Source organism: Odocoileus virginianus, chromosome 25 (genome assembly GCF_023699985.2).
Source record: "Odocoileus virginianus isolate 20LAN1187 ecotype Illinois chromosome 25, Ovbor_1.2, whole genome shotgun sequence".
NCBI lineage: Eukaryota > Metazoa > Chordata > Mammalia > Artiodactyla > Cervidae > Odocoileus > Odocoileus virginianus.
The window spans coordinates 17,790,038-17,817,035 of record NC_069698.1 but is presented as its reverse complement, the minus strand read 5'-3'; the positions used below and the strand labels follow the sequence as shown (position 1 = coordinate 17,817,035).

The 26,998-nt window shown below is 36.2% G+C and overlaps 1 protein-coding gene across 2 annotated transcripts in view; it reads left to right on the top strand.

Annotated features, from left to right (window-relative positions):
- EPHA3 (EPH receptor A3) overlaps positions 1–23,397 on the top strand; it is a 392,317-nt gene extending 368,920 nt beyond the window's left edge. For both annotated transcript variants that reach the window (XM_070455042.1, XM_070455041.1), the window contains exons 16-17: positions 13,836–13,991; positions 20,659–23,397. In XM_070455042.1, the coding sequence (XP_070311143.1) occupies positions 13,836–13,991; positions 20,659–20,767 (265 nt within the window). In that variant the 3' untranslated portion in view covers positions 20,768–23,397. The remainder of the gene's footprint in view (positions 1–13,835; positions 13,992–20,658) is intronic.
- The last annotated feature ends 3,601 nt before the right edge of the window (positions 23,398–26,998 follow it).

Below are 26,998 nucleotides of genomic sequence, written 5' to 3'. Positions count from 1 at the left end.
CCACTCCCCCAACTGCATACTTTGAAACTTATATTCCTCAAGACCAGAAAGACATTTTTCTTTCCTTTTTAAACTTTCAGGAGGAAATCTCATTCTACTTAATGACACTGATAAAGTTCTGATATTTTTTAACTTGCATCTTACCTAGAAGCACGTATACATTCAGGCTTCAGTATTTGGACAATAGAAACCCTGAGCACATAGATTATTTCCATTCTCTGTTACTTAAACAAAAAAAAAGGAAATCTAGAGTGTTGGGGAATTCTAGCAAAGTCTTGATTGAATCCTTATTGAAAATAAAATTACAAAAATAATAATAGTGCCACCAAGTCATTGCACTGGCTAGCAGAATGCAATTTTCCCTTGATTAAACAAATCTTTGTTTAACCCATATTATGTGCCAATTACTTTGTTAGACACTGTGAAGGGTAAAACTAAGAGTATAATAATGTCAGTGTTTCTGGACAGCAACACCAATGTCAACACGTTGCCGCCATGAGGCAACCCTGAGGGCACGATGCCCATTAGACTTGATGCATAATCCTCCCAGCTGAGAATCACCGAGTTGTCCTAATGGTTTTGAGAAATGTCAATTATATGCTCATTGCACACATAAGTGAAAAACAGTTCTACATTTTGATAATGTGTTCTTAAATTACAGAGTTTTAGTAAAAAAAAAAAACTATACCTACTGTGCACAAAAGTCCACAATATTAATTGACATGTATAGATACTGCATAATGATGATTCACTGTGACTCGTGTATAAAAGATTTAATATAATACCTTATAGGAAAGAATTTTCTTATTTTTGTGCACATCTGTTGTTTTCACTGACAGGTATTAAGAGTTGTGACTTTCAACATGGTAGAGTACTTGCTAATGCACTTAGAGTATGTAATTTTTTACCTTAATGGAAACAATTATACCGAGCATATATGATCTAGCTTTTACATTACATTTGAATAAAATGAATAAAGAGAATTTGCATCAAAATCTTAATGTAAGTATACAAGAGTCATAGATTATTTGTTAAAAATAACTTTTAGGAAATCAATAACATTGAATTTATTAATATATATCCAGTAGGTAAAACTACTGATAACTTATCCTGCAATGAATCTCTGTCCTAAATTTCAGAATGAGACTGTGCAGACTCATTTAGAAACCCACCTGACAGTTTAACAACCAATCGGATAACAAACCTGCCTTTCCCTGAGCCATACGGTCCTCATTTTATATGCTGAAGCCATTTCTTTTAAACTTTATTCAATAGCAAAAAAGCATATCTTTTCAACTATTTCCATATCATGAAACAGCATTCAAGCCACTTCCATAGGGTCACTACCAATACAAAAACTAGCTCATGTAGTATTATCTAGATATTTAAACCCAATTCTATATGGGAAATTAATCTTAATATCAGATCATATTATGTCATTGTATATTATCATATTCAAATTTTGTTAAATTCACTATTCCATTCTTATTAAAGTAACAGCATATATTATGTAATACTTTATTATGTAATACTATATTATGTAATATTATGTAATGCTTTAATATATTCCATTTATTTTGTCACAAAATAGGTAATTTTAGGGAACGTATTTTCTTAATTCACTATAAAAACTTTAGAAATTGTGCTTATGTTTTCTTATTGACATTAAAATGCACAGCTGGGCAGATTATGCCTTTATAAATTTATTAATGACAACCTTATGTTGCCATGCAACAATGTCAAGAGATCTTATTTTTCTCTAGAAAATTTTCTTTCCCACTTTTGACAATGATTGTTTTATTCTTTTTCATAGCTGATTACACATATTCCTCGTCCCTTTCAATTTTCCAGTAATGCCCTTGCCACATGCTTTATTGAGAAAATACAAGCCATCAGATGGGAAATTCCAGCAGCAAAACAAAAACATACTGGTGTTCTTCTTTCCCATAATTACAAGAGAGGAGAGTCCTCCTTTCCTGTAATTAGAAGAGAGAGAGGAAGTATGCTTCCAATGTCAGAGGCAAATGCCTTTCTCTCTCTCCTCTCCATCCCCTGTGTATCCAGTCTCTTTCCCTCTCTCCTGCATAAGCAGGCTCTTTATTTCTGCAAGATTATTGCCATAAAAGTATGTTCTACTACATTGTTTCTCAAATTACCCTAGTAAAAGAATCACCAGAGGGAACTTATTAAATATTCAAATATCCAGGTCTAACCCAAGCTACTAATTCAGAATCTGCAGGAAAGGAGAGTGGAATTTGGACATTTGATAAAAAAAAAAAACTCCAGGTAACTTTTATCATCAAGGGAATTTAGAAAGGGCTATTTATCAACATCACCTCTGCTGATTCCACATCTCTTGTCAACTACTTCCTTATTTTTCTATCACCCTTCAGAGCCAAACTTCTCCAATAAGGGTCTCAAAGACAGACATTTCAATACTTAATATTCAAAATTTTATCTTTTTATTTACTACTGATAATCTCATCCACCCACTAAAACATTTTGAATTTAGTTGAATACACCGGCGCCTACACATATGCCCAATCAGTATTAGAACCATCTTGGCCCCACTTTCTTGGCCTCCACACTTCAACCTAGGTGATCACTGTGTCAACACGATCCATTTCTCTCCCTTTTCACTGCAAACACTCTCCCCTGTGACTTTTTCTCCTTCTGACCTAGGGCACTGCAGTAGTCTCCCTATGTGTCCCCTGATTCCATTCTTGTCCTACTTTGAGCATCTCTCACAGAGTCTTCAGAATTTTCCTATCTATCTATATATATTGATAAATTATGTATTGATAAATATATATCAGGCTTTCCTGGTGACTCAGATGGTAAATATTCTGCCTGAAACGTAGGAGACCCAGGTTCTATTCCCGGGTTAGGAAGACGCCCTAGCTCCCCACTCCAATATGCATGCCTAGAGAATTCAATAAATTGTGTATATACAATATAATTTGTCACCTCTTTAAAACCAATTTTGAATTTCCATTATACCTATGGAAAAAAATCTACATTCTTTTTGATAATTTAAATACCCCTGCTCCTCAAATGTCCTTTCTTTTATTCAAATATTGATTTATTCATTTTTTTATCAATTATTTATTGTATGCTGATCTTCTATGGGCTAGGCATGTGCAGATGCTGGAGAACAGTGATGAAGACAAATATGTTTCTTACAATCCTGGAGTTTACATTCTACAAGATGAATAGACATCTTCTATAATATATACAAATAGACAATAGACGGGCACGGATTATAGGAAGAAAATAAGTAAAAGGCTGTGATCGATTGTTAAAAGGTGGCTGGGGGAGAAAAAAGAACTCTACGCATAGTAAAAATAAACTGCAGATGAGTCTAAAGGGTTCTCAAAAATGGCAGAAGGACAGCAGCATAATGGAAGGACAGAAGGGAAAGGAAGAGTCTGTCATAGGAAGGCAAACAGAAGCCAGAGTCCTTGAGGCCACCCAGGTCATGGGGAGGACTTTGGAAGTTTTTGAAATGCATGAGGAACCCATTAAGGCATTTAAGGCAGAGATGTAAGGCTGTTTGATTTACACAACTACTTTGTGGGGGAGCATTTCAGCCTTTCAACCTGAGCTCCTTTCACTTAAATAATATGGTAGCCTCAGTGACCAACTTCAGATTCCTTCAGAAAGTCAAAGCATGTCAGACATCCTTCTTCATCCCAACTGTAATTCAGTTGTGTGCATTTTCTAAGTATTCATTCCTCCAATTAACTCTAAGACCAGTGAGATCAGATGCCATGCTTCCTTTGTATTACCAAATTGTTACTCGAGACTCAATAAATATCTGTTACACACATGAATGTGTATTTGCTGGAATAATAATAAATTTCCATTTCAACAGACACACAATTTTTAGAAAAAACCTTCCAGTTCTTTTTCCTATTCATTATATGGATTTCTACAGACACTAGTCATAAAGGTAAAAGCTTATCATTTTCCCCTAAGCATATATCTTATGTTTCCCTTCCTCTTCAATACACTTGGAGACTGTCTCAATCTGAGTTTGTGAATGGCACCAAGGATTCAAATTTCTGAATGACTTAGTTATTTGGACTAATGTAAAGAAGTATGTCTATAAAGTCCTTTAGGAAAAACAACATCATTCTATCTTTTTTTTATAGGGATGTTGTTTTCCAGAGCCTGCCTGAATCTAGTTAGTTTTATGGCACATTTTATTTAATATACTGTTACAGAAATCTTACTATAATGCATTATTTTACTTTTCAACCTTCCTTTGAGTTGATGATTCATAGCAGAAACATTCCCAAAGAAATCTTCCAGTGAGAGTGTCTTTGTGAATATCACTGTCGGAAGTAGGGAATGTGTTTAAGCAGATGGTCACAGTGTATCATATTAAAAACTTACTTGGATGTTGCAAGAAATGGTGAGAAAGGAAAGGAAGTTGGAGTAAATTTTATGTTTGTTCTCCAGTAATTGATTCATTTTCCTAAAAGTAGAGTAAATGGAGGAGACATGAATAAATTTGAAGTTTTGATTGTATATCAATATGAAGATCTATTTAGCATTTACTTTGTATGAAGTGTTATTACTGGGCCCTGAGGGCTTCCCAAGTGGCAGTTCGTAGTCAAGAGCCTGCCTGCCAATGCAGGAGATGTAAGAGACACTGGTCAGGAGGATACCCTGGAGGAGGGCATGGCAACCCACTCCAGTATTCTTACCTAGAGAATCCCATGGTCAGAAAAGCCTGGCAGGCTATAGTCCATAGGATCCCAAAGAGTTGGACAGGACTGGAGCAACTTAGCACGTGGTGATTATACAGGTAAAGAGACACAGCCTCCACTTGCAACAGCTTGCCTTGAAAATAGGAGGAAAAGTTCAGCAATACTATACAATTAACCCCCGAACAGCACAGGTTTGAATTGTAGGGGTCCATGGGTATGTACACACTCCTTCTCTTTAGTCGTTTCTGCCTCTTTGTGACCCCATGGACTGTAGCCCGCTAGGATCCTCTATCTATGGGATTCTCCAGGTAAGAATACTGGAGTGGGTTGCCAAGCCCTTGGCCAGAGGATCTTCCCAATCCAGGGATCAAACTCACATCTCCTGAGGCTCCTGCATTGCAGGCAGATTCTTTACCACTGAGCCACTGCGGAAGCTTATAGGGGCCCATTAATACACAGATATTTTTCAGTAGCAAACACTACACTGCTAAAGGGTTTGTGTTGGTTGAATCTGGGGATGCCAAGAAATCTCAGATAAGAGAAACTGCAAATAGGGAGGACAGACTAAATGAATTTCCTTGTTGTTCAAGGTCAACTGTAATATCCCTCAGATTAAGTAATTATTGGAGCAAAAAGACAAAGTGTTTAAGAATCATGAACAAAGAATGAGTTTACTTTGAGCTTTGAGAGTCTCTGGAAGTTGCAGAGAAATAATCTTTGGAACTGAGCGACTTGTGGATGATGGGTGAAATGTCTACCAGTAGATAACAGGATAAGATCATACCAGGCTGGGAGAACACTGTACAGAAAATCAAGACACACAGAAATTTACAATACTTCAATTTACACTGCATAATCTATTTCTGGTATAATATAGGATTAGAAAAGGAATTATGAGGAAGGAGCCACTAGATGATTTCACCAGATAATGGAGGATTGCGTGTCATCTCTAGAAATCTGGACTTTTGCCCATGAGGAAAAGAGGAGGCATTGAATACAATTAAATGACAGACTGCACTTTGCCTGTGGAGTAGTTCTCTGCAAATATACCTAGAAGAGCTGGAGAGGAAGAGTGCATGATACAGAGTAAGGAGGTGATTTCAGTAGTCTTGGGAAGGACTAGGCTAGAGTAAAGAAGAGAAAATTTATCAGACAGGTGTGAATTCAAGTAGTTGTAATGAAGCATTATGAGACATGGTGAGTAGTGAGCCATACAGCGTGACATGAAGTAGCAGAGAATACTTGCAGGTGAACAAGGAGGACTCTGCGGACAGTGCTATCACTAAACGGGATACCAAGCACAGAAGGATGAACAGCGCTGTGAGGAAGATGAGATTTTCGGACACAATGAGACTGAGGCCCACAAGAACGTGGAAAGTTGCATCTCAAACTGGGGGAGAGACTAAAGCTAGGCATCCAATTTCAAGCCTTCTCTCTGCAAAGATAATTTTTTCAAAAAAAACCATTAGAAACACATTTAGAAGGTACAAGTCGCAATCTAGTCATGCTGATTTTTATCCCAAGTATATCCATCTTTATTCTTCTACATAATAATATAATTTCTACTTAAAGCTCTCATATCCCGAGGATCATAGGGAGACTGTAATCTGTGAATAGTGGAGGGTGTTTGTCTGCATGGGTTGACAGTGAGACCCCTCCCTCCCAATCTCGCAGACTGGGAGCTTCTCCTTGCTTCTCCTGTGCTGACCTGTGGTCAATGGTGTTTCTGAAGCCTCTAAATCCCTCCGTCACTTAGTGTAGACCTCAAAAATCTGTAAGAACCAAGAAACTGATTGAAATGAATGAATGCTTCTACAGTGCGTAACCAGGTATCACAGTAGATTATGGAGATTTCAGACTCCTTATAAGAGGACTATAGAGCCAATCAAGCCAGTAGCTGGCAATCCTAGAAGGAAAAGTGTTTGAAACATTAGCTATTATCTCAGAACACTAACCCACTGCATAGACTTCTATCCAGAAAGAAGATGGTCTCTGTCTAGAGCTTTGGAGAACAGTACCAATATCAGAGCAGAATATATGAAGTGGTAGGTAGGAATAGGAATTAGGAATGAAACTTAAACCATTAGAAAAACTACAGCTCAAGGAATTTTCCAAAAGTACATAGATGAATTGTATTATCAAAAGCTGCAAAAGAATGAGGCAAAAAAAGACAACAAAGGCAAAGAGCCACTCTAAACAGTGAGAAGGACATTGAGGTTTTTTTCAGATAGTTGTTTTGATTCTTTTAGGATGATGGATGAGGTACAACATTTTAAGAGATTTAGTTATAATTGGGATATGAAAAAGAAAATACAATGCAAAAATAATGCTTTTGATAAATATAGAAAAAATGAAAAATATAGTCATAATGCGCATGTATAAAAGGGTAAAAATAGAGCTCTTCCTTTTTTAAGAATCGGAAAAATCTTTCTTAAAGAATCCTTGGTAGAAATTGCTGCTATAAAAATAAATAGAAAGTGGTCTTAGAAAGATAAATTTTCTCTCACTTTATACTATATTTTTATTTGTTGTTTAGTTGCTAAGGCATGTCTGATTCTTTGCAACCCCATGGACTGCAGCATACCAGGCTTCGCTGTCCTTCACTATCTCCTGGAGTTTTCTCCAACTCATGTCCATTGGGTCGGTGATGCCATCCAACCGTCTCATCCTCTGTCACCCCCTTCTCCTCTGCTCTCAGTCTTTCCAAGCATCAGGGTCTCTTCCAATGAGTCAGCTCTTTGTTTTTGTTATACAGGTTAAAAAGTAAGCAAAATACATTTTTAAAAGAAACTATAGTGAAGATTAGTTTTATATTTTATATATATATGTAATATATATTATACCATATTTATGTACTGTATAATAAACAACTAATTTTACATGTATAAAATGTAGCACCTAGATTTAAATAAATTAATTGTATTACTTTTATAAATGTAGATAAATTAAAAATTTTTAAAGACTAAAAGAAACATGACAGATGCATTCATTCATTTCTATTCAGACAGAAGATGCCTTTATTTGGGGATATTTATGTATATAACATGAAATCGAGAAATGACTTTTTCTTTAAATTCACAAAATTTTCAAACTCTATGTCATTGGATTCATCAATACTATCATAAATTTTTAGAATATAAATTTTGGGCATACAGAATGATATAATACATCTAATATTTTTAGAATGAGGTTCTAAATGAAGGTAATCTAATTTATAGTCTAAAGACTTAAATGATATATTTTAAATACCTAGAATAAGATTCTTAAGAGTCAATTATACTTAGTTAATTTAATTGAAATTATTTAAAATATATTGTTTTATTGTGCTAATTCTAATTGCTAACTTTGTAGGGATTTATCTTCATTAAATTGCAGAGCAAATAAGAACAAAAATAAGCAGTACTTGTAATTTTTCCCTGTTAATGGCACTAAATTAACATTAACAAATGCTACTGATCTCTAAAAGAACAAAATATATTTATTTTAGAGAGTGTCTACTTTTTTTTGACAAATATTATATAGTTTAATAGAAGTCTAAGGACCAAAAAACAATCTATTTCTCAAAATGACTTTGACCTCCAATTCTGAAACTGACAGGGGGACTTTTCTTACTGAACAAATATGATAAAGAACATTTTAGAAGAAAGAAAATATTCCAAATTACTCAGGTGATCTCTTTTTTTTTAATCTTAAAAATCAAAGCAAGTAATTGTACCATTGGGAGAAATTAAACCAGATGTAATAGCTATAACTGCTAAGATTTTGTCCTTAAGGTCTAGAGACAATTAAAATAAACACAATGACTTTACTCCTCCTTAATATGTCATTTATGTACTAGTCTCCTGTTGGCAACTATATGTACTCAAAAGTATTTTTAGTTACTGATGACAAGTTAAATTTGTTTAATCTTATTTGGAATTTCTAATATTAAGGATAAAAAGATGAAAATGACCATAAATTCACATTTAGAAATTTGGCAAATACACAATTTTTTCCCTGAGATACAATAAGATACTCTTTGAAATAAAAATGTTGACAATAAATTATAAAAGGAATTGAAAAGTATATTACCATTCTCAGGCAATAATATCAATAAATACAGATATAATTAACATTTTGCTGCTGAGAAACTACTCTTTATGGTCCCTGAAACTATTCACAACAACAGACAAAAAGCACATAATTATAGTGGGATAGAATACATCTTCAACATTACTAATATTTACTTCTAGACTCAGTGGGCATCTACTTATTCATTCAAGAAATACATATAAATCATTATTTTAATGCATAAAAAATAAAGCCCTTTGTAAACCCAAAAGAGTCATTCTATATTATAAAAGGATAACTTAACATTCAATTTTAGAGTTAGAATTCTGGTGCAATACTGAAATAAGATACTTATAAGAAGATATTCCTGGTACTAACAGTTACTTATTGACATTTGTCCCGAGTATCTGGTGCTAACTGTTATGGGCATTTACATATAAAGTAAGAGCTGGTGGGAAGAAAATATATGTATACCTCTTTAAAGCAACAGTATGAAAATCCACAAAAGAATAATTCACAAACCAAAATCCAAGGAGGCAGAAAGAAAGGGAGGAAAGTTATTTTTTGCTTCCCCTGAGCAAACATGTAATTTCCATGATTTCTTTTTAATGACTGCAGTCTGCGGCCAGTAGGTACTGATTTATGAAAAGCTGTAAAAGATCAGGTGGAACTCAGCAGGACATCGTTTACAGCTGCACGGATTGAAACCTATCTAATTTGTCTAGTAAAAGTGTGAGCTCACAGTGCACATCACCCAGCCTATAAATTTCCCCTTCAGACCCAATGTCTGGGGCTAGGTCTAAAAAAACGCCAATGCCTGCAGCTGCTCAAAAAGCCTACATTCCCCTGGTGCGCATGAAGAGACATCACAGGCTCTTCACAGTGAGAGACAAATTCCTATCCATTGATAAACTCTCCAGATGTCCTCTCGGAGGAGGAAAAGAACCAATTTTTATTTGAATTCCCCAGAGAAATCCTGGAAGTGGAAAAATGATACTTTGCAGGGCTGGTTATTCTGAGGTCACTGGTATTAAAATTAGGTCATTCTTTGTCTTCCTTATACTTTGATCCAAGTAATAAACAGAAAGACTCGGTTGGGGTCACTCTAATCCCTAATCCGCCTGTCCTGTTTTATTTCAATTTGTTTGTACTAATTTTTTCCAAATTCTTGTTGAGTCTGACTATATTGTTGAGTTTAAAAATACAAACCATTTGAATTGAAAAAGAAAAATTCTGCATTTTGCTATTAGGCACACTTCGTAAATATTCTGAATAAATGTCCTGGGGTTTGATTCTTCATACCCACAAGCTCATAAATAAAAAAGGACTGCTATTCATGGGACCAAGAGTCAACAAGAGTCAACATTAGATTAGTCTGTGCTTCAGCTACTGTAGAAATCCAAGCTTTAGGGTGTGAGTGTATGTAAGTGTGCGTGCATACCTGTAGATAGTCCAATATTTTATTGTATCCTTTCTAGGTCTCACTTCATTTTTCTTAGAAAATTTCCTCACACCTGATTTAATGCTACACCTATCAATTTTGTTTACTGATTCTAAGTCTTATCCAATGGGTATAATATTATATCCAGTGTTGGCCAGTGACCAAGGATTATTCATTCATGATGGTCATGCAAAACCACCCAAGAATATTGTGCATGTTTTGGAACCTGGCTTGTGTATCTATTTCTGTAATTTCTCAAATTATTAGGAAAATAGAACACAAGCAAGAAATTTCAATGATTTAAAAAATGAATTATTTTTCAGATTAGTAATTTAAAGAATCATAGAAAATTATTTATGCATAAGTTCCAAAAGAGAATAACTTATAAAATGCCATATTTATATTTTGTGATGTTCTAGATATTCCTAAAGGAAAGATAATACTTTGTAAAATAATGCTTAATTTCTCATTCTCTCTTTTAGATGACCTGTGAGGGTTAGTTAAAACTAAACTGTAACACAGCAAAACAAACTACAAACTCCATAACTTTAATTTGGCTTTCCTGATAGCTCAGTTGGTAAAGAATCTGCCTGCAATGCAGGAGACCTCTGTTTGATTCCTGGGTTGGGAAGCTCCACTGGAGAAGGGATAGGCTGCCTACTCCAGTATTCTTGGGCTGCCCTGGTGGCTTAGACGGTAAAGAATCCACCTGCAATGTGGGAGACCTGGGTTCAATCCCTGGGTTGGGAAGATCCCCTGGAGAAGGGAATGGCTACCCACTCCAGTACTGTGGCCTAGAAATAGGGACATAGCATCAGTGTCTAACTAACATAAAGATTAAAGTCCTTCATATCTGTGTATTATGCTTAGTCTATGCCAGTATAGTCTCTGGCATATTGTTAGTGTTCATAATTGTTCAACATAATCCTTATGGCTATTATTATTGTTCATCTCAAAGCAAAGGCCTTCATAACTACTATTTGCTCAAGCACCCATACTAAGAGGAAAGAATAAAGAGAAAGACAGTCAAGTGTCTACCTGGTAACCAGTCCCAATCTTATGAGTCACAGGACAATTAAAGAGATCACTGAAAGCTGAAAAAACAACCCAAAGGCAGTTTACCAATAGAATGCTTCTCTTGGATCCTCCGAGATGAAAACATGGTTTCCTCCATTTCTTTTTTATCCCTGTTGTTCTTTGAGTCACCAGATCTTGTAGTTTGTCATAGACCTGTAGTCAGATCTGTAATTATATGTCAGTCCTTATGGTATGGACCTAATAGAAGCAGAAGATATTAACAAGAGGTGGCAAGAATACACAGAAGAACTATACAAAAAAGATCTTCATGACCCACGATGACACCACGATGGTGTGATCACTCACCTAGAGCCAGACATCCTGTAATGTGAAGTCAAGTGAGCCTTAGGAAGCATCACTATGAACAAAGCTAGTGGATGTGATAGAATTCCAGCTGAGCTATTTCAAATCCTCCAAGACAATACTGTGCAAGTGCTGCACTCCATATGCCAGCAAATTTGGAAAACTCAGCAGTGGCCACAGGACTGGAAAAGGTCAGTTTTCATTCCAATCCCCAAAAAAGGCAATGCAAAAGAATGTTCAAACTACCCCACAATTGCACTTATCTCACATGCTAGCAAAGTAATGGTCCAAATTCTCTAAGCCAGGCTTCGACAGTACGTGAACTGTGACCTTCCAGATGTTCAAGCTGGATGTAGAAAAGGCAGAGGAATCAGAGATCAAATTGCCAATATTTGCTGGATCATCGAAAAAGCAGGAGAGTTCCAGGAAAACATCTACTTCTGCCTTATTGACTACACCAAAGCCTTTGACTGTGGATCACAGCAAACTGTGGAAAATTCTTCAAGAGATGGGAATACCAGACACCTGACATGCCATCTGAGAAACCTGTACGCAGGTCAAGAAGAAACAGTTAGAACTGGACATGGAACAACAGACTGGTTCCAAATCGGGAAAGAGTACGTCAAGGCAGTATATTGTCACCCTGCTTATTTAACTTATATGCAGAGTACATCACATGAACTGCCAGGCTGGATGAAGCACAAGCTAGAATCAAGATTGCCAGGAGAAATATCAATAACCTCAGATATGCAGATGACACCACCCTTCTGGCAGAAATTGAAGAATAACTAAAGAGCCTCCTGATGAAAGTGCAAGAGGAGAGTGAAAAAGTTGGCTTAAAACTCAACATCCAGAAAACTAAGATCGTGGCATCCAGTCCCATCGTTTCATGGTAGAAGGGAAAACAATAGAAACAGTGACAGATTTTATTTTTTGGGCTCCAAAATCATTGCAGATGGTGACTGCCGCCATGAAATTAAAAGACGCTTGCTCCTTGGAAGAAAAGCTATGACCAACTAGATGGCATATTAAAAAGCAGAGACATTACTTTACCAACAAAGGTCCATCTAGTCAAAGCTATGGTTTTTCCAGTAGTCATGTATGGCGGTGAAAGTTGAACTATAAAGAAAGCTGAGCACCAAAGAACTGATGCTTTTGAATTGTGGTGTTGGAGAAGACTCTTAAGAGTCCCTTGGACTGCAAGGAGATCCAACCAGTCAATCTTAAAGGAAATCAGTCCTGAATATTCATTGGAAGGACTGATGTTGAAGCTGAAACTCCAAAACTTTGGCCACCTTACGCAAAGAACTGACTAATTGGAAAAGACCCTGGTGCTGGGAAAGATTGAAGGTGGGGGGAGAAGGTCAAGAGGATGAGAAGGAGAGGATGAGATGTTTGGATGGCAACACTGACTCAATGGACATGAGTTTGAGTAAGCTCCGATGGCAATGGACAGGGAGGCCTGTCGTGCTGCAGTCCATGGGGTCACAAAGAGTCGGACATGACTGAGTGATAGAACTGAAAAATTTCTGTTAATTGCTGACTATATTGTGCAATAAGAATCAGTCACAATGTCTATCTATCATCTATCTTTGTGTGTGTGTATATATATATATATATTTATATTGTATTATATTTGGTGTTGTCCTAGTTGTTAGACTTTCACTTATTGTTACTCATCTAGTGTGTTCTATTTCTTTTTAATTTTTTATTTTTAATGACATAGTGACATTAAATCCATGCCAACTTTACATCCTTATGTAAATATAGTCTACATTGTTCAAATTTTCCCTTAGAAAGCAACCTGTACAATGTCTGCAGATGAACATTCAGTAGGCAGAATTTAATATTGGAAACAAATCCATCCACCAAAGCAGACAACAGAGTGTTCAGAATGCCATGTCAGCTATAACTGCAGCCTAAATTACCACCATCTTTGCTAATGGATAAACAAATTAAATTATAGAAGTATGTATGGATATATTTATGCTTTTCACAGGCAAAGTTTCAGTAATTTAAAAAGCAGTCATGAGTAGAGAAGGGGAGCACTGAGACAAGATGATTACACAGTGTTCTTGCAAAGCTGCCAGCTTGAGCAGATGAAGGCTTCATGGCAGATAAATTTTACAAATAAACAGGAGCGCCACATGAAGTCTGGAGGTTCCTGCTGATGTTGGTGTTGAATTTTGACACACAGCAACTCTGCTGATTCCTGATCTTTCTCCCTTTGGTATTTTCTTTTCTTACAGGCCATCAAACCTTCTCCTGGACCAAAGTAACATCGACATTACTACCTTCCGCACAACAGGTGACTGGCTTAATGGTGTCCGAACAGCACAGTGCAAGGAAATCTTCACAGGCGTAGAGTACAGTTCTTGTGACACCATAGCCAAGATTTCTGCAGAGTAAGAATAAGTTTTTGACTGAATGATTCTGAACTTTCTAGTGGACATATATGTCTTGAATTAATATATTTAAAGAGTAAATGAATCTCTAAGGTACTTAACTTTCTTCTGAACCCACTGAGCTGGATCCTGGGTCTCTTTGTCAAGGACGCCTTCTAGATCGATGTGTTGATATGTGTTCCTCCCTCACGCTTGGTCCCCACAAAAGCTATCTTCATTGAACTGTGACCTTCAGATAAACCACCAGATATACACCCACATCCCACCCAAACAGACCCAAGTCTCTAATTTAGAACATAAGCAGATATAGCATGATGACTTGTATATCCTTGCATTTGTGATTTTCTGTTATTTTTTAACAAAGCCTGTTAAAGCATCCGCCTGCAATGCGGGAGACCAGGGTTCGATCCCTGGGTTGGGAAGATCCCCTGGAGAAGGAAATGGCAACCCACTCCAGTATTCTTGCCTGAAGAATCCCATGGAGAGAGGAGCCTGGTAGGCTACAGTCCACGGGGTCGCAAAGAGTCGGACACGACTAAGCGACTTCACTTTCACTTTCACTAACCTTTGTGGAAATGGACATTTGAGAACTAGTTGGATAATCTGATATACCGAGAAACATGCCAAAGTCTAAAAGTAGTTCTCAAAGATACTAAATAAACAACTTATATTATACTATCACCTATTCTTAAGTGACCTCATGGTAGAAAATAAAGTTGTAAGCAAGTTTAAGACATAATTTTCCTTAAAAAGGTTTATCATCAGTTTGGAAAGACAGAAATGCACAATTGATAAATATTAATTACTTTTATTTTATAATTTCATGTGTTAAAAGCCAGTAGGAAATGACAACCCATTCTGGTATTCTTGCCTGGAAAATTCCATGGGCAGAGGAGCCTGGCTGGCTATAGTCTGTGGGGCTGCCAAGAGTCAGACAGGATTGAGTACACACACAAATATATATCTTAGGGATCTTGTGGTCCAATAGGGATCCTTTGGTAATAGGACTTCTTTGATATGAGAAACCCATGGCCTTAAGGAGAAGGGGTTTACAAGGAATTAAATTAACCCAGTGAATAATCCATAAAAGTCATACTCATCCACCAAGTTTGCTAACTGGAAATAGGAAGTGAAAAACTGGAAGCCATATTCTTCATCACTCTGTGAATGAGACAGTTGACTTCACTTTCTAGTGAGACTGTGTAATTTTTCCTGTTCTATACAGTGACTTTTTCTGTATCCCCATGCACATAGATGAAAATGACTCTCTCAGTCCTAGATCACACAACCTTGGTATGTCATTCAACTGACCAGGGTCCAACTCCCTTTCTTCTAAGTCCCCAGGAGAGACGTTCTGAAGGCCTCAGTCCTGCTTATAGACTGGCTTCTCCAAAGACATGTTTGCCATGAACTAATCGTTTCATTTCAAAGGAGGTGGAGTGAGATAGCATGAACTTGGCTCTAGGCGTTCTTTCCTGAGGGTGACATAAAGGATTGCTCCAAAGAAAGAGCTTTTGTGTGGAACAGATGCATCAAAATTGTCCACAATTTTGTAGCTTGTAAAGTCTCTTTGGAAACTGTATCCATCTTTGAGTCAAACTCTTCTACCTTTTGATCTTTATTACATTAAATAGATCCTTTAGTGCCCTCAACTTCCTGTAAGTCATATACAATATTTGAATATTCAAATGTTATTCAGCATCTAAGGACTTTGTCATCTTGTCAATCATTTAAATAAAGTCACCCTGGAAAGCTATAGATTAGATGCCAAAAGAAAGTATGTAGTGTGATTAAGAGATACAAGCACCTAACAAATAGGTGAAGGAGTTTACCATTAATGGTATAGCATCCTTGTCAGAAACACAGACATCACAAAAGGAACTACAGAAAGGGTATATTATACTGAAGAGGTGAATTTATTCTTAGAATATAAACTCACACTCGTCTACTTAATCTGTGCTAGCATTCTTGTTATTATTTATTGAATAGACTTCTGACCCAACTGACAATGTTCTTCGGGTTTCTGTGATAGTTATTTTAATCAGACACAGCCCCAGGATATGTTAATGTATTTAAATATTTTTAGAAATTCTTATTCTAGTAATGTAAATAGTTTGGGTTGTGATATACAAGACACCTGCTTTAGAGCACAGAAGCATAGTAAAGAACAAACACAAAGCTAAAAATTTCTGCACCATTGCCAGATTTTCAAAGGCAAAGCTATACAAATGTTTATTCTCAATAAAGTATCAACATTCAGAGCTTTTAGATAATGAAACGGTATACTGAAGTGGATGAGGCAGAACCTTGTTAATATGATTAACAGTGAGCTCACAATTTAAATATAGTCAGATATTCTAATCTGCAAATGTAGACAAAATGCTACTTGTTTAAAAAGGTGAAGTGGCAGCCTTTGTTATACTTTTACCTTAGGAATATGTTTGTCTCTGGTACAGCATTGGATAGTAAGCTCTTTTTAGGCTGGCTGGGATATTTTCACTTAGTGGTTATGATTATTTAAACAAGTTGTGAGTCTATATGCAAGATGAAAGCTGATTTTTCAGGATACTCAGCTTTTTCATATTTTCCCCTTCACACTGAGCCAGTTGGTTTCAGATCTCTCTGTATTTCAAAGTGCTTTCTTCTGTCCTTTCTTCTCAATTTAGGATCAACATAGAATTAACATCTATTGACCTAAAACTCCTTGAAAAGTGTCATTGACTTCTTGGTTCTCTGCAGTCTCTATCTCATATGCCACCTTCCTTGTTTATATCACAAATGTAAGAATTTAAAAATATTTAATACATTAATCATTTAGGGAAATATAGTGAGGCAACATTTTCATCTTCAATGCAATAAAAATATTTAACTCTATATTTCATCCTTTCTTTTTCAGTCTTAGGTGTATGGCTTGAATTTGATTCCTTCCAATCCTTATTTTCTTGGTGTTGTCCAGACTCAATTCAGAAATGATTCCCTTGACCAAATAACTTTAGAGTTTCTTTTAGACTAAGACTTTCAGATTATTACCTAAGAAAGGACATTAAATTTGTTTTCTTTTTCTATCTAAACTATCAATCACAGGAAAGTGTTTCATACTCAAATAAATGTTAGCTTATTCCAATTAGTTTAGAGGTTTCATTTACATGCCAAGTACTCAAGTTACCTAATTTTCAAATAAAAGTTTTTAAACATGTGGTCTTATTTGGTCAACATATTTTTAAAAAATATTATTTCATAGCCTAGGATGGATTTAGGAAGGTTAATGTGAGGAGGGAAGAGAGAATAAGAAAGGGCAAGAGTTATTAGAGAAACTGGAAAGAGAATTAAGGTGTGGAATGAGTATGAGGCAGATTAATTGCTGCATGTCATTACCCTGCACCCTTGGATGCCATTTTCAAAGTGTCATCACCTATCCTTTTGCCTTTGAAGTACCAGATAGCTTATTAACCTCTGGTCTCAGTCTTCAACTGCTCTTTAGTCTTGAACTTTTCCACTGCTCTTCTCAATAGGGTAGTCCTAATGAGATAAGGATACAGGGAGTGTTACTGAGACTGCAGCAGCTGGATGTTTAGAGAGATTTTGGTCATGGCAGGGTGGTAGGTAGAAGACATTTTGATGGGGTGAAGAGAGAAGAGGCTACATAAAAGCTCAAGCTAAGGCATAACCTACAGGGATGCTTCCTGTAATTCTCTTTTCCAGTATAATCCTTTGCATTAAATAGAAACAAGACTACATATCAACTTGCTTACACTGGGTTCCCAGATGCTGAATCTGAAACAGTTTTATGCAGATTTCTTCATGTACCCTTGGGACATACACTCATAAAGAAGTGATGAGGAGGCATTGGACTGAAGAAGAAGGCTCAGTTCTACTCTTGTTGGAACAAGAGTCCTAAAGCTGGGCTGGTCCTTCAGATTTGTCCCAAATTGGTGTGTGAACTTGCAGTATCTGATTTTTTCCAGTGGCCAGAGAATCAGTGGTTCAGTTCTAGAGAAAAAATCAGAGTTAAGCATCATAGCTTGTACTACTCCCTCATTATGCTGAAATTTATCGATGACCTCAGGAAAATTTAGTATATTACCTTGGAGCAGTTTTTCTATCTTCCCATGATTGCCTTTTGTTTTTAAGCTTATAAAGAAGGCAGAAAAGGGGAGACATAGAAAAAAATCAGCAAGGTATAATATGTATGTATATATATATATATATATATATAGAGAGAGAGAGAGAGAGAGAGAGAGAATTGGAAGAAAGATGAGAGAAGAAATATAAAAACAGAATCTATTGATTTATACACATATATTTATGTCTGTCCTGTTTTCTGGCTCTTAGATTCATAACCTGACTTTGTAATAGTTTGAGGATGAGTAGAGAAATGTTTGTTGTTCATTTTAAAGATAGATCCCTGGTATCTTTATAAAAGAATCAAAATCCTGTAGAGCACACATTCTCAAAAGCAGGGTTCAACATAGATAACCTAGGTGTGGGAAGGGACAGGGAAGCCTGGCTTGCTTCAGTCCAGGGAGTCCAAAAGAATTGGACATGACTTAGCAACTGATCACCACCACCACTCAAAATGAAGGTTTCATTATCCACAGTTATACAAAGGGCAGCAAGCTAGATGTCAGCATAGCTCCCCACTAGCCTTCCTGTTGAAGCAAGGTAGCTAAAGACTGAGGAGAGAGGACCTCAGGCAAAACACAGGCTGTCCTTAGAGAATTTATTAGCCCCTTAAATGGCAGCAGGGTTCAGGGGTAACCTGTAGGGCATTGTGATTTCACTCCCAGCTTAGATAATAGGAATGCAACTGAGCTTTGATTAATTTTATGCAGCAGATGCTTAAATAACATGTAAATTGCTTCTTAAGTGGTTGCCTATTGTCTGCTTGCACACCTGTATTGCTTGGGAGCTCACTTTTTAACAAATCACTTGGTACAATTCTATGTAGTTAAATTCCCAATTTTTCATTCTTTCTTTAATGCTTAATATAAAGGAGCCCCACCTTTGAGCGCATTTGCTTGTGTGTGCTTTTTCTTCTTGTCATTTTCAATTTGCTTAGCACTCCAAGTTACACTTAATCCTCTGTCAACTTCCGAAATAAATACATTTTGGACAACTGATTTATTCTTTAGTAAGCACATATTGAGCCCTTGCTAAATGAGAGTGATTGTTTACGGTGTGTTTGATAAGCATAGTACAAAACCCACAAGAATCCTTGTTCACATGAAATTCACTTTCTTGTGAGACAAGATAGAGAGTAAAAAAATAAATAAACCAAAAAAAAAAAAAAAAGGGCAATATGCTGGATGGTGATAAATACTTTGGAAGAAAATGAAACAAGAAAAGTAATAGAAGTGCAGATATGAGTGCAGAGAGGTTTTACAATATGAAGTAGGAGCATCAGGGAAATCTCATGAGAGAGGGATATTTGAGTCAAAACCTGAAAGAGGTGATTGTATGAACTAATTACTTAAATCAAGAATGTTTAATTAATTATTTGCACATGTCTAGCTAAGTCTTCCCTCTCCTCCACAAATGAAGTTCCATGTATTCTTATAATATTTATTTCAATTCCTGCTTTCCAAGTATTAACTATTTTAAATTTAATGATTTTGATAGAGAAATATCCTTGCCATTTTTTTGTAATTTGAAAGAACTTTATACTTTAAAGAAATTATTTCAGTGATCTATGGCTGAACAACACACTTCCCCAAACTAAAAGGCTAAAACAACAAGGATTTTGTTGTACACACAGTGAAATGAGTCATGAATTTGGGTAGAGCTCAGGTGGGTGATGCTTCACGTCTGGTGCTAGAGTTGAATGAAGTATTCAACTAACATGAATCTGATCTAGTCTGGAGGGCTTGAGATGGTTTCATTCTTCTTTGCCCTGGTTCAGATGCTACATATACCTAGGACTGTAGACCAAGTGCTTACTGTTGACCTCTTCAATGCTGATGCTGATGCTGCTAAGTCACTTCAGTCGTGTCCGACTCTGTGCGACCCAATAGACGGCAGCCCACCAGGCTCCCCCGTCCCTGGGATTCTCCAGGCAAGAACACTGGGTTGTCATTTCCTTCTCCAGTGCATGAAAGTGAAAAGTGAAAGTGAAGTCGCTCAGTCGTGTCTGACTCTTAGTGACCCCATGGTCTGCAGCCCACCAGGCTCCTCTGTCCATGGGATTTTCCAGGCAAGAGGACTGGAGTGGGGTGCCATTGCCTTCTCCGGACCTCTTCAATGGGTAGTCATATTTTTCCACTGGCAGCTCTGGGGCCTAGAAAGGGTGCCTCAGGAGATAAGAAGTAGAATCTGTTAGTTGCTAAATAACTGAATGCAGAAACTGATACACTGTCACTTTAAACACAATCTATCAGTCAAGTCAATCCCCAAGCTGGCCCTTACAAGGTGAAGTTCCAGATGGACAGGAATTTTGAGGGGAATACTATTCAACACACTTCCTATGTTCAACGTACAACCTGTATTCTTCCACAAGGATAACAGTGGAGTTATCAGGATATATAATATTACATATATGTTACAAAAATCAGAAAATTATGCCTAGAGCATTGGGACCTGTAATTGTACAAGCTTTGTTAATTGAAAATATCCTATTTACATACTGTCCAGCAAGCCATGATTCTCACCAGAAATTTTCTCCTCTTTTTAGCAGCGACATGAAAAAGGTCGGTGTCACTGTGGTTGGGCCACAGAAGAAGATCATCAGTAGTATTAAAGTTCTAGAAACACAATCCAAGAATAGTCCAGTCCCAGTGTAAAGTGCTATTTCTGGAAGAAAGTGGAAAATGTGGCATCGCTCTGCAGACTTGATGACAACACTGGAAATACTGGTGGACATTCCAAGCCCAATAAGACACTCAGATACGAGTAAAATGCCTTAAAATGGAATTCAAAAACTCCTTATTTTCCCCTGTTGTTTAGTGGATGGGTGGGTGGGTGTATTTTGTTTTTTAATTGCTTTTTTATATTAGTTGATGGATTAAATCAGAATTCTTCAGCGCAAAATGACAAAGAACTAGCCTAGAGCCATTGATCATAAACTGACTCTCATAAAAGCAAAACAGATGAAATAGCGCAATGAACATGGTGGCTGTGCTTCTGAATAGCCACAAGAGAACAGACTTGTGATATTTTTATACCCAGAAGAGATCTGTAACAGGTATTTTGTTTCTTTGAAAGCAAGCAAAATAGAGGAATTCATACCTCAAATTATCCGGCCATATTTACTACATTTTCATTGTATTATTCTCTTTTATCTGTTAAAAAGCATATAGAAATGAAGTTTGTAGTTGTTTTAAGTATTACACATTTTTGATTGGTAGCCTTCCTAAGTATTATCATGTAAAAATGTGTTTTAATTTTGAAGAAAAGTACATATTTATTTTCTTTTGAATTGTCTTTCATTGTTTTCTATTTATGCCTTGATGATTTAACTTGGATTTGTGACAGCCAAGGGCCAAAAGCTCTCTCAAATTGTCAGCAGCAGAAAACATGATAAACTAGACACAGAAAATGTTGTGTTTCTTTCCAGATTGTTTGAATCATACACTCATATGTATCTATATCTATATGTAAAAAGAAACAAAACCCTTTCTTCATTCATACACTAACCAAATCTCTCACAGTCTGAATTATTCCACCCACTTTTGTCTCTCCATTTATTATAAACTGCGTGCTCCTAGTTTAGTGTGATATACCGACTTGTGTGTAATGGATTTTCAATGACATACCTGCCTTGCTCCGGTGCTTAGGAGACCATAAACTCCCTCCTTTGGTAAAAGAGCTATATTAGAGCTCCTGAGTAGAGAATGCTACACTGGAAAGGATTGGGATACTATTTAGGTTGCTGTATTAATTGGCAATGTAGCCTATATGCTGCCTATAAGCTGATGCATGAATCAAAAAGATCACTGGCTGACTGGTTTTGAAATACCACTTTATACATTTGCTTAAACTTGTTGAGCTGATTATAGGGAATAAGGATTACTAAACTACTCATCTGCATCACTGAGCTTTTGCTAAATTATTTAAACATTGTCATCATCAATAGCAAGTATTATTATCTTTGAGTCTCCAGTGAAATGCACCTATTATAGTTTTGGTATATATCTTAGAAACACTGAACTTCTTGACACATTGAACATATAATCTTCAAAACAGCTGGTTGTCCAACAAGACTCAAAATCTGGAGAGATCTCTTCTTGCAGAAACTTGGACTTGCTATTCCATAAAGGTCAAATATGAGCATACTCTGTAATATTTGAAGTATATACCTGGTGGAGATCTAGCCATAATAGATGGTGGAGCAATATTTTAGCTCTATCTATAATCTTTCTAATTATGATATGATCATGTTATTGGAATAAGAAATGCATATGTCACAAGAATAGAAGGGATAAAACAATGCTGCAACCTTTATGTTCTTATGCAAAATGGAACACTTATACAGTTTATAATCACAGATCAAATTTCACAAGTGCTAATCTGTTGTAAATTTAGTGTAATAAGGCTTATGTTGTATTCCTTCATATATAAAATTATTTCTCAAATGTCTTTGATATTCTTATAATCAAATCATCCTACTAGAATTATGTATTGGGAGTATAAGAGCATGAACCTTTTAAAAAGATATATATGATTATGAAATTAATTACAAATTTCACTTAAGCCTGCTAGAAACAGCTCAAAATCATTTTTTAAGCAAACATTTTGTTTTGTGGAATGTTAGATTGAGATCTGAATCTGGCTTCAATCTCATTTTTTTCCAGACTAGCGTTTACTTTCTTAGGTACTATTCTGTGCATACTCCACAAAATCTGTGTATTTCATGAACTAGGAGAAGTTGAGGATTGTTTAATCTATTTCATTTATTTTGGCTGTGGTTTCCATTTGAAAGTGGAAATTGTATATGCAGTATATTGCTCTTCATTTTTCACTATTTTTCTATCTGACTTCTTATAAATTTACTTTTCACAATCCTTACCCTGTACATATGTAAACATAACAGTGTACGATTCTTAACTGTGGAGTAGAGGTACTAGAATGCTTATGGCCATCTCTTTGTACAGAAACTGTGTTGGCTTTCAGTAAACGTGAAACCACAATTGCTTCATAATATCAGGTACTATATTATCTGATTGTATCTTAAGTTTGATTTACATATTTATTTCTGGTAACTTGCCCATGTTAAGCTGTACTAAGTATCAAATAAGCCATGTATAAATGTGATATGATTGACAATATGTGTGTACTTTAAATTTTCATTTTCAAAACATTACTCATTTAGTCTATGTTGTACAATGTAGATGGCCTCTTACTAATGTAAAATGATTTGTAGTGGAAACATTTATATTTTTATAATAAACATAACGAAAATATTTTTTACAGATTTGAATATGGAAGTGATCTTTGAACCTTTTTAAATATCATAAAAATGTGCTTGTTTAAACAGCAAAATAATGAAATTTATGTAAGTCAAAAATAATGTGCTTTTGTTTCTTTTTTCTCCATTAGTGAGGAAGAGATATATTTTATGTTATCCATAGGCATTACCGAGGCGTGACTGTATATCTGTTAAAATACTGCTCTAGTTGATATAATTTTACGTTGTAATTCCTGTGAGATAATTGCTTTCCCTCTATTGCTCCAGTAGAAATCATGGAGCCTTTCTTGACTTAGAAATGCTGTCTGAATCACTTCGGATGGGAGAATGAATGACATAGATTCATACCAGCTCCTAGTCCCGAGCCTGCTATTAAAGATTGTGGATAGGATCCCGTAGAATTGATGTTCCATAGGGACTAAAGGTGTCAGAGAAGTTTATGTCCAAAAGAAAGTCAGAATATCACTTATGAAAAAAGAAGAAAGGAATTCTGAATGGGTCAGATAAAACAAAAATGAGAAACAACCAATGAGCTGAAACTTCAAATAATATTCTAAGAAACACTTAAAACTTTGAATAAAGTAGATCCCTAATCATTTGGAACTTATTTAAAGAAAATGATTATATATGAAAATCATTGCTAACTCACAATATGAGGCAAGATAAGTGATAAAGATTTCCATAGAGGTAGTCAAAAATAGATCAGATTTGAGTTTTCCTTGAAAGAGAAATAGCATTCAATCTTGTTGAGAGGAAGAAGAATAATGTGTAAGCAGGAGATAAAGGAAGGAGGTAAAGAGAATATATTTAATCAAGATATATATTTTAAGCACTATTATGAGACAGGTGTTTTCCTGTCACCATTTACAAATCACTTCATTAAATTTTGCAACAATACTGTGAATAGATTTTGTCATGTTCAGATGCTTAGTTGTGTCTGACTCTTTGAAACCACATGGACTACAGCACACCAGGCTTCTCTGTCCTTCATCATCTCCCAAAGCTTGCCCAAACTCATGTCCACTGAGTCAGTGATGCCATCCAAAAATCTCATCCTCTATTGTCTCCTTCTCCTCCTGCCTTCAATCATTCGCAACATCAGGGTCTTTTCCAATGAATCAGCTCTTTGCATCAGGAGCCTAAAGTATTGGAGCTTCAGCTTCAGCATCAGTCCTTTCAATGAATATTCAGGACTGATTTGCTTTAGGATTGACTGGTTTGATCTCCTTGCTGTTCAAGAGACTCTTAAGAGTCTTCTCCAGCAACATAGTTCGGAGGCATCAATTCTTTGACACTCAGTCTTTATGGTCCAACTCTCACACCCATACATGACTACTGGAAAACCATAGCTTTGACTATACAGAACTTTGTAGGCAAAGTAATACCTCTGATTTTTAATATGTTGTCTATGTTTGTCATACCTTTTCTTCCAAGGAGCAAGCATCGTTTAATTTCATGACTGAAGTCACTGTCCACAGTGATTTTGGAGTCCAAGAAAGTAAAATCTGTCACCATTTCCATTTTTTCCCCATCTATTTGCCATGAAATGATGGGACCAGATGCCATGATTTCATTTTTTGAATCCTGAGTTTTAAGCCAGCATTTTTACTCTCCTCTTTCACTTTCATCAAGAGGCTTTTTAATTCCTCTTCACTTTCTGCCATAAGGGTGGTGTCATCTGCATATATGAGGTTATTGATAGTTCTCCCTCCAATCTTGATTCTAGCTTGTGCTTCATCCAGCTTGGCATTTTGCATGATGAATTCTGCATAGAAGTTAAATAAGCAGGGTGACAATACGCTGTCTTGATGTACTCCTTTCCCAATTTTGAAGCAGTACTTTGTTCCATGTCCGGTTCTAACTGCTGCATCTTGACCTGTATACAGGTTTCTCAGGAGGAAGGTCAGGTGGTCTGGTATTTCCATCTCTTTAAGAATTTTCCACAGTTTGTTGTAATTTACATAGTTAAAGGCTTTAGCATAGCCAATGAAGCAGAAATAGATGTCTTTCTGGAATTCTCTTTCTTTTTCTACCATCCAACAGATTTTGGCAATTTGATCTCTGATTCCTCTGCCTTTTCTAAATCCAGCTTGTACATCTCGAAGTTCTTGGTTCAGATACTGCTGAAGCCTGAAGGATTTTGAGCATTTCTTTGCCAGCATGTGAAATGAATGGAATTGTGTGGTAGTTTGAATAGATTTATCTACTTTTAATAGACGATAGAATCAAGGCTCCGAATATCCAGGTCATCTTTCCAAAGTCATCCCAGTTAATAAACAGATATTTCAAACTGGGATCTTCTTATTCTGTGTTTTTTCTGTAATATAATTGTTACTGTACTCCCTGATATACTCTGGGGACAGTGACAGGGTCCATTTGCAAAAATAATTTGGGGAAAGGCTGTAGATTAAGTAAGCATCTATATTCGTGTTTAGACAGGAAAGTAAACACTCTAGGATGATAGTAATAGAATAAATAAGGAGAACAGGATGCATACAAAGACACAGAAAGAAAGGAATTTACCAATCTAACATGAGAACTGTTCCAAAGGTAAGAATCAAAGAGAACTATAAAATGTCTGGAGTGTTTGTGGAAATGTTGGCACTATTGTTAGAAGTAGGAAATTAGGAGAAGTTAAATATGTAAGCTTGCTAAATTTATGATGCTAGTCAAACCTTAATAAATTCAGTGTTGAGAATGTGAAGCTAAAGCTTTAGAAAAATAATTCAAAGGAAAAATGTCTCTCTGATACTATGTCGAAATCTATATATCTTTTTGTGTGATACATATACATGTATCTTTATCTTGGACCACTTTTTTAGGTTAATGCTAGCTAGTATAATAGTTTAATCTCCAAATGTCCTCAGCTTGAAACAATAAAAATATATTTTTTATTTTAAAAAATGTTTATTTTATATTAGAGAATAATTGCTTAACAATGCTTTGTTAGTTTCAAGTATACAGAAGAGTGATTCAGCTATATGTGTATCTATTCTTTTTCAAATTACTTTCTCATTAGGTTATTACAGAGGATTGAGAAGACTTCACGGTGCTATACGGTAGGTCCTTATTGGTTATCTATTTTTTCCAAGTTGTCTACTTTTCACTTTTGGTTTCACTGGGTCTTTGTTGCTGCTTGCTGTGAGTGCGGGCTACTCTTCATTGCGGTGCACAGGTTCCTCTTTGTGGTGGTCTCTCTTGCCGTGGAGCACAGGTTCTAGGCACATCCGGTTCAGTAGTTACGGCGTGGTGTGTGGGCTCTAGGAAGTGTGGGCTTTAGCAGTGGTAGGACAGGGCCTCATTAGCTGTGGGTCAAGGGCAGGCTTCAGTAGTTGTGGCACATGGACTTTATAAAGCCCACGGCATGTGGAATCTTCCTGCACCAGGGACTGAACCTGAGTCCCCTGCATTGCTAGGCAGATTCCCACTCACTGTACCACCAGGGAAGTCCAGTTACCTATATTAAAGATAGCAGAGTGTGCATGTCAGTCCCAAGCTCCCAGTCTATCCCCCTGCCCACACACACTCCCAGTAATCATAGATTTGTTTGCTCAGAGTCTATTTCTGTTGTGTAGGTAAATTGATTTGTATCACTTTTTTAGATTCC